At 37.1% G+C, this 20,833-nt stretch overlaps 1 protein-coding gene across 4 annotated transcripts; it reads right to left on the reverse strand.

Annotated features, from left to right (window-relative positions):
* Window positions 1–1,038: 1,038 nt before the first annotated feature.
* Window positions 1,039–10,986, reverse strand: spi1b (Spi-1 proto-oncogene b). 4 transcript variants are annotated; one of them, XM_025905938.1, is made up of 5 exons: window positions 10,603–10,986; window positions 10,000–10,090; window positions 8,534–8,688; window positions 5,748–5,898; window positions 1,039–2,955 (listed from the first exon to the last, which is right to left on the reverse strand). In XM_025905938.1, exons 1-5 carry the CDS (start codon window positions 10,642–10,644, stop codon window positions 2,642–2,644), a joined length of 753 nt encoding a protein of 250 aa, XP_025761723.1. In that variant the 5' UTR covers window positions 10,645–10,986; the 3' UTR covers window positions 1,039–2,641. The 4 variants fall into 4 exon arrangements, with proteins under 4 accessions (XP_025761723.1, XP_005467001.1, XP_005467002.1 ...); XM_005466944.4 differs by having other exon boundaries at window positions 8,534–8,730; window positions 10,603–10,985; XM_005466945.4 differs by having other exon boundaries at window positions 10,000–10,093; window positions 10,603–10,985.
* Between the last annotated feature and the right edge of the window lie 9,847 nt (window positions 10,987–20,833).

Here is a 20,833-nt window from a genome sequence, read left to right on the forward strand (position 1 = left end):
TGGTGCTTTTATGCATCTGATGTACACAGTTCTCTTTCTCTTGCATGAGCTCTAAATTACTGTATTTGACTGAAGGACATTTTAACACATACTTGTTATTGATATTAATTATAGCTCAACCATTGTGGGGAGCTGTTGGCTCTTGAGACACCAGGTGCTGTGGTAACTATATATTTACATATTGCAGATTACAGTAGTAAATGTTGCAGGTTGGCTACTCCCATAATGCCAAAGACTCATGGCCATCGTAACTGGAAGGTAACTGTGAGACCAACACACAGACGCTGTGCACTTTAAATGAAAAATAACTCTCAAAGTGTTTTTCTCTGGCCCACGATGAAGCTTCAACAGTACAACGTCAATACAAATTTTTAATATGCCATAAAACACAGTTTCTAAATATCTAATTTCACACATTATACATATTTAAATCTGCTACCCTCAGTAACACATTACATATGTTAATATTTCACATACAGGAGCATCTATCTATGACAAAATTTGCCTTTGACATACTTGATTCTGACATGATAAATAAATTTAGTTCCTATTTTCTCAGTTAAAAAAGGATGTGTGTGGAAACGGAGAAGTCAGTAAGCATTTTATAGGTTGACTTTAGACAGTTTGCTAAAAAATGTTTTGCTCTAGGAAATGAAAAACAAAGAGAAAACACATGAACAGAGGACTGCATTGCCCACTCAGTGATATAACATAAAATTGTAGTTGTGTAACTTTCAGCATAGTGGGTTCTTTATACCCTCTATGAACAGGGGAACTGGTGGCTGCGGTGTGTCAGTATACACACGCAGATATAAGTACTTGGTGACAAGTGACTTCACCTCCCCAGCCCCATATTAACCTCATAGTTCCTCATAGTTGAACGATTATCTTTTCAGTTGTAATGAGAGATGTCACTTAATCTGTGTGTCTAACACAATTCAACTTTATATAGACTTTGTGTTTCTTCTTCTTTGTGTTTTATCTCCAGTGTTTGCCCAAATCACATCACAATTATCTTTGCAAGAAGCACAATACAGATAAGGTGACGGACAATTTATTTACTTTGTACATGCGATTTGCAATTGTAACATACAGCGTTTCATATATGGTCCAAACCATCATATCAAACCTAATATTCTGTTTTAAATATATTGTTTAAAAAATCCAGTTTAAATATATACAAACAGTAGTAAAAACATTACAAGAGAACTTGTACATGTTCAGCATGACAAAGAAATTGAATGTCATTGCTGCGGTTGAATGACATGAAGCAGAATTTAGTTTTGAAAATATATCAGATATTTCCAAACAGAGTATGAACGTCTACCATATATTTGTGCACCCACACTTAAAATTGCATAGGGGATGTCAACATGCCTACATCCACCCCACCCAAGAGAGGGCTCTGTTTCTTTTCCTTAATGCTTTTAATCATATCTACTAAACAGGCAGCGAACAAGTCAAATCCCTCTCATACCAGGAATTCGAAGAAAAGAGTCATAGAGCTGCTGCTTGTACATTTAATATGAAGCTACAAAACAAAAGCAGATGTAACCTGCTGGAACTCATTGCTCCAGATTGCAAATAGCTGAAAAAAATCCCAGCTTACTTTTACATTTCAGAGATGCAATTTTTATCAGTAAGTTCATCTGACTGACTTTGGTATCTTTGAAAAGAAGCAGTCAATCTGTTTTCCCATGGATTTAAAGTCTTAATGTAAAAACTATGGGGGTTTTTTTTCATATTTGTGTTGCGTACACAGGAAAACTATCATACTTTCTATCAAAAAGACACAATAAACCAAAATGACAAAAAAGAAATTCTACAAGAAAAATTAAGAACAAAAATTTATGAATGTGTTTGCACATTTGAAAATGATGTTGTAGAGTTTGATGATCGTAGATGATTGTTCCCCGTGGCTGGTAGTGGTTTTGTGGTTTCAGAGGTGAAGTTCAACTTTATGGTTGCTTTGTACATGTTGTTTGTCTGTATTTCATTCACAAGAGTTAGGGGTCAGACAAGAGTTGTCTGCAGTTTTTGAGAGACTGAGCTAAAGTCATTAAACTGTATTACTTTAAGCTTGGAATAAACTTTAATCTGTAATAAACTGCACATTTTAAAGCTATTTTGGCTAAAATGGCCCAAGGGTAGTTGTAATCAGGAATTCTTTCTAGTTCCTGATATTGACTTTGTCTGTTAGGTGTGTGTTTGTGTGTATCAAAGGTCTCTCTAAACCACGGTATCACATGACTTTCACTTCCAACTCTGGCCACCTCAACAAGGAACACCAGCAATAACAGCTTTTCAAAAGTATTCATTCACAAATCTCTATACCCATTTACAAACAGCGTCTTACACATAATCGTGTTCGACCCTGACTTTATTTTCATCATGATAATTTGGAGTATTTTGCCTTCCAAATATTTCAGACAGACAAGCCAAACTGAGCTTTCTATGGTGATTCTTCTGTACTTAATAAGTGATCTCCCAGCATGTCTTAGAAGGAAGGTTGTGGTCCATAGCTTTATGCTGCATTTACTAGTACCTTCAAAGACCCAGTCACACTGTGCAGCAGTACTCATCAGAAAGACTGATTAAATCTATACATTATTCAGTGCTAGTATTTGAGCATTCCTCCTGCCTATATGTATGCTTTTCTGTCTAGATGACTCTTGCCCAGCACCTCATCACTAAACTGGTACGTCAGCTTCTTTTTGATCTTTTTCACCTCTCCGGTTTTGCCATAGTTGCGCAGAGCACGAGCCATCTTCTGGTAGGTCATTTTCTTGCGGTTTCCCTTCTGGATTCCCCAGCGGTGTGCGAGAGCCTCCTTGTGTTTGGAAGAAAACTGGAATGTCCCTTTATCTCTGTCCACCCACCAGATACTGTCCTTCATGTCGCCGTTCCTTAAAAGGTCCAACAGAAACTGGTACAAGCGGATCTTCTTTTTATTACCTTTGGAAACAAGAGAGTTGCATCATTAGAAGTGATGTATTATCATTTTTTTGTTTTACTTACAGATTAGAAAATCTTCTTTATATATATATGAATATAAATCATAAAAGATTAAATAAAGAAATGTATAACTTTATACAAATTACACACAGTCAAAGATCGGTCACTGAGAAAATTAGTAAGAAAATTGTTTCAGCAGAGCAGAAGTTGACTTTACAATATAAAATATCTGTTTTATGGGCGTCACACACGGAGTACAGGACACTGCAATGACTCTGCACTAAAACGCTTTTAAGTTCTAAGAAGCAATGGAAAATGTTTTTCCTGCAGATAACCGTCCATGATTCATCATGTTTTTTACGCAATCATTCTGTTGTAATGAAATAAACCCAGCTTGAGGCACAGTTCACTGTATCTGAAGTAGGTTAACCAATGCTTAGATCTCACATTAATGATGCAGGAGGTCGGTTGTTAATTTATATCACTTTATACTTGGCTGCCTGTAGCCATACAACAAAACTGAGGACAACTGACTCTTGTACGCATCAAAAACAAGATAAAGACTGTTTATGCTGTATGTTACATGGGAACACGACACATATCTTTTTCTAATATCATCATACTGGAGTTTTTTGAGACATTTAAAAATAATTAATTTGCACTCTAAGAATATTGTGACTAATTTGTTAACAAAATAATGAAATAAAAATCTAATTTCTAGTTTAAAAGAGTTATTTTTACAGCCACCTGATCAGGAGTGTAGCTGACAGTTACACATGCGACCAAACTATTTACTCCTTGGACAAAATGTCTCTATAGTCAGAGAAATACGGCGTTTTTTTTCTCCTTTCACTTCCACTCATACACAATCCAAAAGTAAAGGGACTCTGTAAAGCCGATGGGGGGAAAAAAGCATTTTACATGGTACCGGTTTAGTATGACGCACATTCACTTCCACTGAAATCCTCACCTCGGTGCTTGGTTTAAAAAACAAAAAACAAAAAAAACCCAAAACACTGCATAAAGCATAAGCCACTTGACTACAGGTACTACTGACACTGGGCACCAGACACTACTCAGGTTCTGTCACATCCTAAATAACATAAAAGAGGAAGTGCATACTACTTTTGGTTAAGCCAGAGAACAATGGTCAACTGTGAAAGGAATTGGACATGATCCAGAACGTCCACTAACACAGAGTCTCTGACTCTGGTGTGTGAGTCAATCCTGCTGTGTTGGAAAAAATGGCTATTCAACAAACATGCTGCTGTCTACCACTTTTATACAGAACTTTGTCACAGCAGAAAAAAATGCCCCAAAGACTGACAGATCTCTGACATGTAGATAACTCATTAGAAGGCCAGCGAGGTAGCAAGCTTTCCCACTCTACAGACTGCATGTTTTCCAAAATTCAGTGTAGAGAGACAGAATACTTTTGCTATTAACTGAACTGAACTGAATTGACCTGTTTTCAGAGTACCCCACCTCTTGCCTAATGACAGGCTGGGTGGATGGGTGAATGAGTTGAACTGAATTCCATTCTTGGAGACCAAATTCATGATAATTCATAACAGAAAAAAACACTCCCTGTCTTTTTGTGGCCAATTTCCGGAGAAGATGCAAGACCAGCAGTTGTGCAACTTGTAGCTGATCCTAAAAGCACAATTTAAGTTGTCAGCAGAACACAAAGCTGACATGTCTTATTGACAAATGTCCACTACCCAAGTGCACAGAAAACAAAACTCATCCGTAAGTCAGACAGAGACTCTTGAAGCACCTCTGATTCATACATGACATATACAAAATTTATAGTTCTGTGTGAATATCATTCTGTACATATGATAATTTTTCAATCCTACAACTGTTTATAACTTACATAGTTCACATTTCTGTATAACTGTATATCTCAGATTTCTGTATAGTTTTTATTTCATATTTATATCCTGTTCATAGCCTGTACATAGCTTGTACTCACTACAGCCTGTACATACTTATAGTTATAGAATATTCATAACATATTTCACACCGTGTACATTATAACATACCATAATAGACCCATTTCTGTAATATACTTACACATCTATATTATTGCTAATATATATTGTAATATATCTATATCGCGGCTAAAGCACTTCTGGATGGATGCAAACTGCATTTCGTTGCCCTGTACCTGTGACATGTGCAATGACAATAAAGTTGAATTCTATTCTATTCTATTCTACATAAAACGCAGCAAATGAACATGCCCGTTGTCTTGGTCATCGCATTCATGGAGTAACTCTGACCACGGCCACATGGTGTTTATACAGAATAATCAGATATTATAGAGAGTTCCTTTAGTTCCCAGGACTCAAAAACCTATAGAAAGTGTACTGACGTAGAACTTCTAGATATACAACGACCTGAGAATCTTAAGACCGTGTTAAGACTGAGAATGTGAACATGGTCAGAACAGTTGGTGCTTCCTAAAGTATGGTAAATGGACTGGTTCTTATATAGCGCTTTTCTACTCTTCTGAGCACTCAAAGCGCTTTATACAACTTGTGCATTCACCCATTCACACAATCACATTTGTCTAAGTGCTTTTTTTAGCTAACATTCACACACATTCATACTCCGATGGATGCATCGGAGAGCAATTTGGGGTTAGTATCTTGCCCAAGGATATTTGGCATGTAGACTAGTGGAAGCTAGGAATCGAACCACCAACCTTCCAATCAGTGGATGACCCCAGCCACCCACGTATCCATGCTAACTGCCACAGACAGAGTACAGTAAATCTAGCTCCTTACCCATCTCTCCTGCTTGGATGTAAGGAACTCGATCCCTCAAGCACTCCTCGTCAGACACTTCCAGTGGCGGACTTCGTGCCCCATGGTCCTCTTCATCAGAGCTGCGCTGGGATATGTGTGGTTGATACAACGCCCGAGGGAAGAACGTTACCTGTAGCGTACAAATCAAAGTTAGTTTTAAATAAAATGTTTGTAATGATTTAACTTGTAGACTGTCTATCAAATTATTTTCATCTCCAGGTTTCCCCAGAGTTGAAGAGAAACAATGATAATAATGAAATAATGATGTATCATTTCATAGAAAAGAGCTTCTTCTTGTGAATGATATTAAACAATGATTAACACCAAGGCTGGCTAAAGAATGCAAAACTGCACTAAGCATTTATTGGTAAAAAAAAATATATATATATATATATATATACAGTACAGGAGTTTAACTGAACTCCGCTGTAACTAAATATGACATTTAGATACTGCCATGTTCAGAGTGACCCAATCCAACTACCAAGGGCTACAGAGCTTAATGATGTAATCCATCTTTTAATTTGTATTTGTAGCTGTACTTAATTTCCTAAGAGGTCTGCCATTTTAATTGAGAAAAGAAATTTTCCTTGCAATGTAAAATGTTTTCAAGTATGGTATTTAGCCCTTATCTTGTTTTTTCAGACACAGTTTCACACAGGTTTTATTTATTTATGTATGCATCTATTTATCTATTTCATGTATGTATGTGTGCATGGGTTTAGTTATAATATCATTTTTAAACCACCATGTTTGACAGCTAAAGACTTTTGGAAAGTTTTAAACTATGATACTAATATAAAGTGCAGATAGAGATGATAGTGCCACTCTGAAATGCACTCTGTGACCACTTTATCAGAAACGCCTGTGAAATCTAAAGCCATCCAACAGCTCTATCATAAGTATGAAAACTGAAGTCCTGAGTGGGTAGTGCTGCAAGACCACAACATATTACACTTTAACCGGTATAGCATTTCACTGTAACAGTAGAACTGTCATCTTCACAATGCCGATGTATAAGCTTCGCAAAAGTAGAATTTATGGCACAGCTATTCGCTATGGTCGTTGGGTGCTGTTGTACTGTACTCTATATCAAACACGTACAGTGAAGTGTGGGTTTCCACTAAGATGTTCTCACTGCAAGTGAAAGCGTAAAACAAAATTTCTCTCTGCATGAGCTGTGATGTGTGGATGCTCCTGTGCGTGTGACAGGCCATAGCTGTCAATGTATTCATAGCATCTTTTGAGGCAACGGTCGGTACGGATACCTACATGTGAATTTCCATGTGTGAAGAGTGGTTTTCACATTGTACTTTCCTGTTACATTTAAATTTCTTTATCAACACCTTATCTAGCTCTGTCTCTTTTTTTTCCAAGCACACAAACATTTTCCTCTCGTAAAAAATGGCAGATGTTTTTTTTAAAAGGGAAATTTCACTCGCAACAAGTGAAAACTGTCATGTGACCTATAGGCACACATGCTCCGTGAGGGTTTTTTTGTGCGATTGTTAACAGCAAAAGCACAAGTTGCTCTTTATGAGGTGAGTATTTTGATGTATGAAGTTTAAGGTTACTCAAAAGATGTTTTACAACATGAAAAATCCCTTGTGCTTTTATGCTACACGTCAACTGTATCTGCTTGTTTCAGGACTTTACATCTTCACACTACTGAGTGAAATGTTTATTGTTATGACATCTCTGGACTTAACATCACCTAAAATAGGGAACATGAACTTTGCATGTAGCCCAAAATTTCACTATACATGGTACATACATGGTAAGATTGGGGGAAAGTCTGTGATCTTCATCAAAGCAAGTCCTTTTTATTGTGATGGACATGATCTCACATGTGCTGAAGATTGTGTGTAGAATTTTTGTGGGGGGTTTTTCTCCTCTGAAACATGTGAATATACAAGAAAACAGGCACACACGCACATGCTTGCATAACACAAGTTCATACTGAGGTAGGCAACAAAATGCATGGGGTTTGAAACTGACGACGCTGAAGCGGTTAGACATACTGTTTTCCAAAACCAGAGATCTCTGTTCTAGTTCACTGGTTCATAACTGGAGGTTTGAAGCATGCAGATGTGACTTTGAGTTTAGCTGAGTCTACAGAGCCTATTCAAAGTAATTTTTCCTTTAACACTGGGAAGAAAGAAGAAAAAAGCACTAAAATAAAAGTGTTTCTTGTAACTCAAAAGATTCACTTCCTGATTTTTGTAAGAGGACCTTAAAGGGCCTCAAGCTCCCGAAATCTTCTCTGTGATTTCAATAACAGCCTTGAATTATGTAGATTCTGAAGATGTCTGCATAGAACTAAAAATATATGGTGCACTGTAGCAAAATCGGCTTAGGTGTCAATCAGCTGACAGATATCAGTTTCTAGTGAATGCTTTTTCCACTCCACCACAGAGAGCAGAGTATAGTTATGCTTCATACTTGCACAGTTAAATAGTGTAAATGTCAGTGGCTTTAAATAGATTAAAAAAATAACATCAAAGTGGTTTAATGTGTTATCATACTCACTGGTAGGTAAATGTTTGATTTCCAATAACTAATTTAAAGGTGTTGGCGATGATGGACTGAAAGTCTTAGTTTATAGTATGCACACTGCAGACCAACAGTTTAAAACTAGCTGCCAGCACTTGTTCTTTTTAAAAGTTTCATTTGTACTTAATTATTCCCTTTAGTAGTCAGCATCACTGTCGTTGTAGCCTCTGACTACTAATGACTGCTTGTGTTTTGTGGGTTTGAGGACTTACTGGTTGCTGTAACACATGCGAATGAGCCGCTAGATTTGGATCGAGCAGGTTTTCAGCTTCGTATCGTAGAGTGTCATGTCGTAAGAGCCCAGATGGGTGGAGAGCCTGCACATTCTGGAGCTCTGTGAAGTTGCTCTCTTGGAGATTGTCAAACTCTGCAGGGTGCACATGAGGGTGAGCATGGTAGTCCCAGTGTTCTAAATAGAGAAGGTGAAAAACAGCATAATGGCCACAACCTTTGCTCTTCTTTCTCTACAGTAATAACTATTTTGCTACCACAGAATTTGTAACGTGAAATTACAAAAAATGGAAAGAAATTAAATCCTGTCAGACTGATTTTAGACCAATCTAAACTTGTGGAAAATGTCTGTACAAATGCACAAATGACAGTGGAGACATAACAAAAGCCATAATGTATTTCTGTGAAACTCCATATTTGGAGATATTTAAAGAAATTAAACAAACAACAAGTGGACTTGACAAAAACTGACTTTCTGAAAGTGCCTGAGTTTGCATCAACAGTGTGAAATGACGAGAATAAAAGAGAATTCAGCATGAAGCTCTTTCCTGTTTGTTGCCACACTAGCACTATTACCACAGCCACTGACTGTCTTTAATTTGCAATTTTCTTTTTAAAAAAAAATTTCCCAAGTTGTTTTTTTAAACTTATTTAGTTGTTTAGAAAAAAAACAAAAGATAGATAAGCTAGCTTGAAAAGTACAAGTTTTTTAAAGTGTTAATATTGCAAATATGCAAATATTTTAAATGCAAAGTGCAGTCTTATCACTAATAAACAAAAATAGTTAAAAAAAAAACATTTCCCACGTCAACTCTATCACTACAACAGTAATTAATATCTATTACCTTGATCGGTATATATTAATTTAAACATTTCTGGGTGTAGATAAAGATGTGACATCTTTCGACGTCAGGTTAGAGCATATCAAAATGACAAGTGATGCCTCCACAGCCAGCCCATTTTCAACTTGTTTTAGTGCAACATTCAAAACAGTTGATTACAAGAGAAAGTAAAGCACCTTTCTTATATTAACAAAACCCCATGGGGCGAAAGTTGTTCTATGTCTGTAGTTATAGCGGCAAAAAAGAAATGGCATCTGTTTCCTGTGTTCCAGTGTGCTCCAGCTGCACACACTGCAGTCTTTTTATGTACAACAAACCAGAAAAGTCTGTGTTACCACATTAAGCCATGGCCAAAAAAAATTTTGAAAGGTGACTAAATTATGTTTAATATCAATCTTTTTATGTAATTAAAAATATAGTTTAGTTAATGACATCAGTATCTTTAAATACAATCTCCATGCTTTGTTTTTTTATTGTAAAGTTATTTACATTTAAATATCCCCGAGTGGATTTTCACAGTCCAAACTTTTTTTCATCATTAATTTACATTGAATTTCTTTAAACAGTAAAAGATTAGAGAAAATCAACGTTGAAGTAAAACTCACCTGCCTGGCTTTCTGGATCTAGGACATATGGATATGAATATTCTGGAATTTGATGTCTGTAGATCTCAGGGTCGTAAATTTCATCTGTGTGCTGCTGGAAAAACAAAAGCAACAACAACAAAACGTATGTATCATGAATGAAAAGCTTTAAGTCAATGGTGTATGTGGACTATGCAGAAAATAGATTCCTTATCTGCATTTTATCCAATGGATTTGTAAATTATTTGTAACATTTTAAACACCCGTTTAAGTCGCCTGTAAACGTATACACATTTAAATTAGCTTCAAGTGTTGCTACAATAATGACAATTTCTTTTCTCTTCTTTGCCCAACAGTTCTGAAACTCAGAACTTTTGAGTTTCAATTTCATGTACCTCATCGTATAATACACTCTTAGAGTTTGTAATCCCTGTATTCAAATTGTAGTAAAACCACATTAACTCATCTAACTTTAAAAAAAATGTATGTCATCCATTCTTAAGAGTGTTTCTCTGTTTAGTCCTGCGGTAAAAAAAGAACTAGTCCGGCAGCTCTGTTTAAGCTTCAAAAGCTAGAAAGTCTCCTCAGAGTTTAGATATTTGTAATAAAATAAATTATACTTACAGGCTGAATGAGATAGCTCTCCATTCTGTATGGATGGAACATGGATACCTCTTCTCCAAGACCGACTCTCAGATGCTTTGCTGGCAAAATGCTCTCTCAACCTTTCAAAACTTTTGCGGCACCATTGCACAATGTTTCAAAATTTCCTCTCAGTCAACGAAAACCAAAAATTGTCTCCCTCTCTTATTATATAGCACAAGCTTATAGCACTAACTGCTCAAACAGGCCTTTCAACTGCATCAGATAAAATTAAATAAACAAGGCCCACTGTTTAACTGTAAAATGAAAAAGGAACTTTTGACTTCTGTAAATTTAGTGTGGGTGGGAGCAATAGAGTGTGTCTGCAAAAGGTTCCTGGCCATTTGATGATTTGTCAGGGGAGACCATGAAACTTCACATTTATCAGGGTCTATATGCTGTCCCATGCCTTGGCAGCCAATCATCATCGAGGGCTTTCCTCACTGTCAGTTTCTCCCCCCATCAAGTGTGTGAGGTGATAAATGTGGGCAACAGTGTTTGCAAGCGTTTAACGTGTTGTTGTTTGTGCTCTTTGTCTGCGCTTTTGCAACATGTGTCATATTTAAGCAGATGGACTAGCATATATAAACATATACGTTTTAAAATTCTTTCTGCACATTATAATGCATTTTTAAATCATGCAGATTTAAAATAAACATTTCTATTTTTTTCACAACTGCTACATCATGTTTTGTTTTTAAGCTTTAAAATCAACCCTTGAAATGATATCAACTATCGCTTGCAGTTTACAAATAGACAACAACGTGTTATAAAGCATGTATTACATGGCTATATGGTGCTTATAAATGCTCAGCTGCTTTGTCTCAAGGGCTCAAGTAAAAATTCCATGCTATTTTACCAACCTTGCTATGTTTAGTATGTAAATGGCAACCATGTGCCTGGATCCTGACTGCGGACCTGAAACTGAGAGACTGAAGGAGTGCTTTTGTAGCAAAATGACTACTGCATTTGTTTTGGTCACGTAAACAGTGGCTTGCTGAGGAAAATGTGGCCCACACACACAACACATGCAATGCACAGCTGTAAGATAAGATGAAGGTACAGTGTCTGTGCTGTAACCTCACCGAGGTAAATGGAGATTATGATTATCACACAGAGAAGATACGGTTGGAATAATTCCTGAGGGGGAAGTGAGTACCTCTGTTGCCAAACAGTAATGACAGTCTATGAAACTGAGAAAACACCTGTTTGTTTTTAATTCACTAATGCATTGTTATGCCATATATTAAACTAATTTTTTTGGCCAACATGTTCATTGTTTAGGAAGACATCGGGCTGCCATCAAATTTAGATGCTAGATGATTGGCCAAAGATATATATATATTTATATATATATATATATATATATATATATATACATAGATATAGATATATATAGATATATATAGATATAGATATAGATATAGATATATATAAAAACACCTGACTATTAATGTGTAGCTTGCTCTCACTCTAACAGAACAGCTTTGACCTCTTCTCTTGGCGTGCACTGAGATGACGGTGGATGCTTTCGGTCGTGAGCATTGCGATGTGGGTCCTCAGTGAATCAGGTTTATCTACAGATTCCCATCTAGATATCTATCTGGAGTATTCTCTGAAGTTGTAGAGCATTTTTTGCAGTATGGCAGGCTTATTGGCACTGCCTCCCAGGTCTGTCATGGCAATGGTCTGCCTTATCTTTACCTTTAGGTGGATGGTACATGTCAGAGTTTCATCCTCATGATTCCCAGTGCCCCAAAATATTGAGATGTAACAGGATGATATTATTCACCTCACCTGTCTGTGGTTTTAATGTTGTGGCTGAGCCCTGTAGCTGCATTGGTTGCCAGTTTCGAAACATATCATGTCAACTGTAACATCTGAAAATAAATGCGTATTTTCCAGATGCTGAAATAACTGATAAATAATACAGTAACAGTGTAGGATAAATCTGAGTGCATATTGTTAGACCTGCCTGCTTAAGAGGAAGAATGCAGTATTGTGATAAGGCATTGTGCTGAAAATAAAGTCCGGCATACGATCAAAACACCAAGTTTATCTTTATCTTCGAACATGGGTCACACAAATTCAGAGATTTCAGCTATACATCGATCAGTTGGTCAAACTTCATCGTAAAATAATACACATGCATAGACATCATAGCAAATGCACAGTATTAGTCATAGGGAGTGCAGATATGGATTTATCTCTTTACGGAAGCTGGCATGTTACAGTCCGTCACAGAGATAGAGCCACCTCAGGGTCTTTTGTAATTTCAAATGCTTTTAATCCTTCGGGTGACCTGTTTTCCCCCTGAACTGATGAGGGATCATAATTGTCTCACTTTAGGGAGCTGTTAAAAACACACAGACGGAGGCCTACCCCCAAACCGGCCCCCCTCTGAATCACAGCTGCCTGAGCTGAACCGACCATATGTACAGTAGCATTTTCCAGGAGTATTAATACACAGAGTGAGCTGCAGCAAGACCGGAACTATTTCTATCACAACTATTTTCAGTGACGCCAAAAGATAATGATTGGTTCTCCCCCCCCCCCCCCCCCCCACTAAGCAACAAAATGACCATTTTTGGCATAACATTCAACTTCCATTTAAGTTATCTCAAATAAGATCATTTAAATATAAGATAAGAGTAAAGATTACTCCATTATGTGTTCTATATCATAAAAAATATAATAAAATTAATAAATCATTTCATAATAGAAGTTATGTGTCATCATTTTCAGAGGTGGGAGAAATACTTTAATGTGTTACTTTTGTAAAAGTAGTATTGGTACACAGAACAAATACCAAAGAATTGTTGTATTCGTAGATTCACCATCAATGTGTACTCAAAGGTCCCATAGTAAGAGTGCTCATTATGCACAATAATACATTCCTAGATCATATTTATTATATTATTTTACGATAATTATTGATACAAAATTGTTCTTCATTTTAATGCTGTTTGTACTATAGTTCGTACTATAGGCATAATCAGTGACTTGAGCTTTAATAAAAGTTTACAGTATTTTCCTCTGAACTGCTATACTCAAATACTGTGAGTAATTGTACTACATTATGGGGTTTTTTGTTTTGTTTTGTTTTAGCAACACCATCTTGAATCAGAGAGTCATGATAAATGTTGTGGTGACCAAAGAAAATAAACCTAACAGTCCTCACAGGTAAAGTGACCTGATATTCCCAATTATGTTACAAGCAGGTTCCAGCATAGGAAGCTTAAAAGGAATTAAAATGTGTCAGGCTTGTCTCTGATTTTATCAGCCCTCTAATATATGTAATGCAGTAAATAAAATGCAGTACTGTGCCGAGTGAGTGTGAACATGCTGACTAAAAGAATAAGTCAAACTATCCCTGTTGAACTTGCTTAAGTGTAACATAAAACTGCATTTTCAGTCTGTGGTTTCATTTCTGTCGTAACAGTTGCATCAACACTGTGTCCAAAGTAGGTAAAGACAGAAAAACGAGATTAACATTTAATGTTTTTATCCGTGAGCATCAAAGTTTTTAAAACTGCACTCGACGTCAGTGTTTTAATCGTCGCTTCTTTTTGGTTTTACAGTCTTAGTTTGTTTTACTTGTGGCCTGAGTGATGAAGTACATTACATGCACAACAGCAGTATTATATTATTAAATGAGGAACTGGGAACTCTTGTTTCAGATTCAGTTCCTTGAAGGCTGACTTTAAATGAATCCTTTTACGTGTCATACGGTCCGGATGGTCCAGGTCTCGATAAGAGCCGGTCACCTCTCTGCTGCATTTTTATTTTAATTTGCGTGTTATCTTCTGGTTGGTTCAGCAGGTTTAATGCAGACCAGCTCCAGATGAGGCCCTTCTATACAGTTTATAATAAGACATAAAGGCATCATTAAAAGAGTGGCCATGCCGGCGTAAATAATAAAACAGAGCTGACCGTTAACACGTAATTCGCATTGTGCAACATAACAGAAACGGCAGTAAACAGATGTCTGAAAACAAACTAGTTTCCACACAGGTTTGAAACTTATTGCAAGTACAGTCACAAACTCAGTAGTCGTATTGCTTTAAAAAAGAAATACTGGCAACTTATTTAGTGTTCAGTAAAACCTTTATTTTTATTTTTATTCCAACATCATGCAGAAAGGTTGCAACATCGAAAACACAACATAAAAACCATTACCACAACACATCACATGCAACACAGCGTTTCTCTGAGAGCCTTCCACTTGTCATGTGTGTATGATTTTACAGTGACTTTGACTAAGATATTGCTGATATACAGTCAGAGGTCACTTTATTAGGTACATCTGTGAACTGTAATGCAATCTGAAAACCTCTTTGCAACCTTTGGAAAGGTATCCCCTTTACTTAAGACTGTGTGCATGTGTTTATGTCTTAGGGCTCTGTTATACCACTGGCAGACATATTGCAAAAACCTATTGAGGCCCAGCACAGTTGCTCTTCAAACAGGTGCTGCTAATGTCCAGTTTTAGCGTGATCGCTGTGCCAGAATTGTTTGTACTTATCTCCGTTGTCACAGATACTCCCACATTGCAGATGTGAAGAAAAAAAAATGACCACGAAAGAATCTAAGCAGACTGGAATAGTATAAATTAAAGGTACTCAGAGGGCTCCATATTTACTCTTCCACCTGCAGCAATGTACGTGTTTGTACAGTTCCCACTCTTAATGACATTTAAGGGTTACTGAGCAAGGCATTAACCTCAACTCAGCATCAAAATACAAGGCAGCTGCCTAAGTTTCAATATCATTAATTCATTTCTATATTTTACTAATGCTGAATGCAAATGAACCTCCTTTTTGAATGTAAATGTTAAAGAGGCTGGTCCATTCATGGTAATTCATTCCTAATAGTCCTTCTTCCTTTAGTGGCTTCGTTAAAAAGTCCCATATCATTGCTTGAATACTTTTAAATCCTGTTTTACTTCTGGGTGTTTTACTACCACTTGCTCACCGAGAATTACACGTATCAATATTATTTCCTTAATTAGGGTAAATTGAAAGCTGCAGTCAGTGGATGGTTGGCATAGCACAATGAGTTTCTGCTTTATTTTCTTGTACAATTCAATCCAAAAAAAACAAACATTTTAGTCGTGGCACCCTGCACTCTGAGGGGATTTATTTAAAAGCTGCTGTACAATCAGTGGGTGTGGGACTCTGGGAGCAAAACCTGTCTGTAATTTCATGTATAACGTGAATGTGTCGAGGAAAAGCTCATGGTAAAAGATTTTGTCAACAGAACCAACTTTGTTGGGAGGGTCCATGTTTTCTAGGGACTTGACCTACTTTTCTTTTGTTCATTGATTTCCTGGGTGTTGAGTCAGCTAACAATAATAATATTTTATTATTAATAAGAATAACCAATGGCAGCAAACCAATTGCAAATCTTTAGCTGCCCCATTTCAACAACAACAATCAAAGAGTAAAAAGTGGAGGTGGATTGAATAAGTTCCATAGATATTAACTTCCATAACATTGCCCCAATAAGCCACAGCCGTTAACCAACATACACAACAGCAGGACTTCTGCTAACATACCTGCGCTGTCCCTGCTGCTGCACATTAAAAATGTACACCCAGTAACAGGGCATGCAGCATGAGATGTCTTGTACCTAAATAGAGCCTGCTTATTCTAAGGCAAACAAGTCCAGTGAGATATAAAATAAGGCCCTGAGCGTTGATAAATTTAAGTGTAAGTGTAAGTGACACACTGTGAAATTACATACTTGTGACCTGCAGCAGCTCAGACCAAGGACTGCATTCTGGTTTGGCCGCAATACAGGGTGTAACTGAGCACTTCACAGTTTTCAGTCTGAATACAGTCACAAGATACATATCTGCAAGTCCACACATGTAGGCAAACAGTTAAATTGGCACCTCTTAATTCACGGTCGCGTAGTGTGGCCCCTCATGTCTTGTCAAGGCCAGCAGTGTGGAGGTGTTAGTGTTCTCATCACGGCCTGTATGTGCTTATGTACTTATTTTAAGGCATTACTAATATTTTGAGGGAAGTAATCTGCTGCTTATCAAATGATACTGTTACAGCTTACTTAACACTGCAAAACACAGGGATTATACAGTCCTTCACTGAAGTCAAACATATTTTAGACTTTTAGTCTTTTCTTAACAGACGTGCATAAATTCATCGTGCTGTCGTAGGCCTGCAGATTGTTTTGTTTTTTTCTGCTGACATTTAGAGTTTTTCTCAGACATGTGGAGTCTCCCTTGATTCAGTCTCAGAAAATTCACAACGCATGGTCACGAGATTGTGCCCACACAGCCTTGCTGAGAGGAATGATATGCATGACCACTGACTGTGGAAAACAGGATACAGGGTACGTCGCAACAGGAAGTGTTGCACTCCCCCTGCACAGAACATCAGTTTGACCAGAATGACTGCAGGTTGATGTCCACACTCTGTAACTCCTGTGGCAGTATTTGAATTTCGTAATCGTCTTCGCTCACCATTTCTCTGAGCCAGTTGAGTAATTCAGTTAAAAAAAAAAAAAGGTTTTAACCCCCACCCTTAAAAGAAAGTCCCCAGGCACACTACACTTTCTTCATAGCAGATGCTTGTAGATATAAACTTTGGTTAACTCAAAAAAAATATCAAAGCTATGAAAGTAAAGCATAAATATTTGTATATAAACATATTCTGCAGGCTTTTATTAAAGATTAACACTGTAATACTAACCAACTAACAAAAAAAGAAAATAAATAAAAACGAATAAACAAACAGTTGCATACACTTCTTGCACAAAATTGTGCATTCTGAGTAAATACAGTGATGTTACATGCAAAAAGGCAAACAGTAAAGTTTTAAAACAGACGAATATCTATCTGCACTTATATTTACTGTTAACAAAACAAATTAAACACATCCAAATAAAAAAAACCAAATTACTAAAGTAAAAATGTAAAAAAATGTAAACTATGTTGGCTAAATGCTTGAATATATTTGGTTCTAAACTGCACTTTTAAAAACCTGTACAAAAACGCAACAGTGAACTCATATCAGTCAAGAAACGCCCACATTCTCGCTCAGAGAAAACACACAAACAAAAAATACTGCTTGGGTCTTACCATCACTCGATGTACAGCATCCAGCTGTAAATTCTCTACACGGGAGTTGCTGAACTACTGGAAGCAAATTGCCAAAGGTGGTTGAAAAATGCAGGCTTTCTATATATCTCTGAATTAGCAGGGGAACTAAAAACTTCCTTAAATCTACCAATTTAGGTTGGTACCATAAGGCTTCTTCTTCTTCTCCTTCTTCTTCTTCCCTATTAAAACAAGAAGGTGACAAACTTCCTACAAGACAAGTTGTTACAGCTGTGAATCCAGCGCGAACTCCTAAAGATGATGAGTACAACTCATTCGGCCACATCAACAATCCAGTTTCAAACCTCTTATTATTATGTCTTATCAGTTTTATTTGTATTTGTTGCAAAGAATGAAAGAAAGGCGACAAGTGACCTTTGATTGGAGTTTTAAGCAATTTTGCTTTAAGCTTGTCTATTTTACCCACCACACCTCCGTGACGGGGTTGCGATGCATGTAAGGGCAAAAAACAGCTTAAACAGAAGTCTTCTGAGAATATGAACTGAATGGTAATCAGCATGGCTAAAACAATAGATGCTTCCCCTTTGAATTAAATCAGTGGCAAAGCCGGGTGGCAGGAGGAAAAAAGACAGCGTGAAGTTAGATAGATGCATTTTGATTTGTACTTGTTCTCACAGAATGATTGCAAGAAGCATTTAAAGCATCTGTTACCAGGCTGTTGCCAGGTTATACCAAGGGCTAAACACATTATTTCACACATCTAACATAAAAATTGCGATGAAGAAGTCACCATGTAAATAAGACAAAGCAACTTTTTAAACAAGTGTGTTTGTTGCATGCATGTTAAATTTGGCTAAATTCGATTAATGGTGTGACAGCGTGTAAAGATCTACAGTGTATGCACATGCATCATGGCCTGCTATCTGCAAAAACAGCAAAGTATATTTATTTACAAGAATAGAAATATACGCGTGAGACATTTTTTTTGTATACTGACACTCTTGCAGGGCTAATTACAGCCACGATTTACGACCAGATACTGTCACTTTGCCGTGCAATGCAGTTTTGCACAATGCGATCTGAGCCCACACCCGACAAAACATCAACACTGACTGGCAAGCAATCCAGCATTTATGTGCAAGGATTGTATTAGCCTACAGAAAACTGGGCCCCCCCGGTTTGTGATTCGTGTCAGCAGGTGGGTTTTGGACAAAATGCATTCTGTTTCACTTGCAATTTTCTCAAGAATCGTGGAAAAACACACCGAATATTTCAGTTCTGTGGGTGGACACTCCACAACGAAGGCCTACATTTCCTGGCTGACAGTCCCCAGAGGTTTCAGTGGCCATCATGTGTTTCACAATGACATGGAACGGTCGCTTGACAAGCGTGTAAGGGGACATCCAGCCCTCTCACTTCTTATTCCTGATTCCTCATTTTCTCTGGACTCCAAAAGCATCAGCTATTAGACTTGGCTGTGGGTATTATTAGACAAGGGTGAATCACAAGGCAAGCGGACATGCGCACACGCACCCAGATGCACGCACACGGACACACGCAACCGTTCACAGTGGAAAGTTACTTTATTTTCCTCTGTTTCACCTTTTTCTATTTAGCACAACAAGACTAATCTATCATCACGGTCTGTTTAACAACTTTTAAATTTAACTCTTTTTTGAAACTCTTCGTTGCTATACAAGCACAGAAACCCATAGATAACCATATAAGGCTGTGGTCCTCTATCCCACCAAAAACCAAGTTCCTCTTTCTTAATGTATTGCTCAAGTCAGACAAGGATGACTCAGTGCGGACATTAATCATGTTTTTTTTGTTATCTTCACATCTCACTCTGCTAAGTCCGCCTGTCAGAGCCACAGTTATTTTTAAAAATCTGAGAACTTAAACTCTGGTTAGACTTCAAATGTTAAAAACAACCTCAGAGCATGTTGTCAATTTGACTTCAAAAACATGCCCTTGACAGGGGCTAGGACTGTTTGTGCAGTCCTTTTATTTTATTGGTGACTGTAACGGCACGCACGCCAGAAAACGTATATTAGCGCTCATTCTGCAGCTTGTCCATATTCTGCTTTTAAAGGATTAATAAAAAAGTCTTACTTTTTTAGGAATTGATCCAAACACATAATGGGGGAAACAGTGGTGGATAAGCTGGCCCACTGAAATGTTATTACCTTTGAAAAACAAGTTTAAAGTCATTGCACACAAAAAGAAATAGGAAAAGAATAGAAAAGCAGGAAAAGAAATAGGAAAAGAAAAACATGTGTTTTATGGATTGTACGTCTCATAAGACTGATTTGTCATAAATAGTACGCATTACTCATGAGATTGGCTTCTTCCACATTTTCCAATACAACAGAATCAAAAGATTTAAGAATGAATCAATGATGCTGCATTGCAAAAATGCTAAAGTTGGAGGGAATGAGGACTTCTTATAGTTTTTTAAATGTAGTTTCCACATGCGTCAAGCCATAAATTAAAATCTTGTCGGCATACAATGGCCATTTTCTTGACTGTCAGGTCAAATGTCACACTGTAATTTAAAAAGTAAACTCCTGTCACATGCACCACCTGGTGGTCAGGCAGTTTATAAAGAGAACTTCTTGAACAGCTCCACTGAAGGAAAGATGAGGAAGTGGACCCCCTTAGAGATCCATATATGGTAGAAACAACTCTAATGTGTACATTTAAAACAAATGAAACACTAAAAAACATAAAGAAGAAACCAAAAATCAGAAAGAAGTAATGCAATAAGTTAAGCCAAATTTTGTTTTAGCTACTGATTGAGCTGCATCCAGTTTTAACTACATATTTCATTACAGAGATGTAGCTCAGCGTCTCCCAAACTCAGGTCTGTCAGGTCTTCTTTCATACACTCACTTTTCTCTTATCTTTGCCTTTTGTGCGCGATATTGTGAAGCCCAATTTTACCTCTTTAGTTCTCAGGCAGTTATCTGAATCACACATTATTTAAACATCACAGGGGAACTCTTTCTTTCAGGAGCTGCGGGCTACTGCAAAACTTCTGAAACTTGACCAGTTATTGTTTTTAAGAGGTCATAAAGCTTGAAAGTTGTAAAGCATTGGTTTAATTGTTAACAATGTATTTTATAATCT

This window comes from Oreochromis niloticus, linkage group LG1 (assembly GCF_001858045.2).
Source record: "Oreochromis niloticus isolate F11D_XX linkage group LG1, O_niloticus_UMD_NMBU, whole genome shotgun sequence".
NCBI lineage: Eukaryota > Metazoa > Chordata > Actinopteri > Cichliformes > Cichlidae > Oreochromis > Oreochromis niloticus.

Bases quoted from the DNA above. Each gene is read 5' to 3' on its own strand.
- spi1b (XM_003445688.5), bottom strand. From the start codon at position 10,644: ATGTTCCATCCATACAGAATGGAGAGCTATCTCATTCAGCCT. The intron at 8,731-9,999 runs GTGAGTTTTACT...TTCTCTATTTAG, and splicing joins AGATCCAGAAAGCCAGGCAG to AACACTGGGACTACCATGCT. The intron at 5,899-8,533 runs GTAAGTCCTCAA...TGTACGCTACAG, and splicing joins CGCATGTGTTACAGCAACCA to GTAACGTTCTTCCCTCGGGC.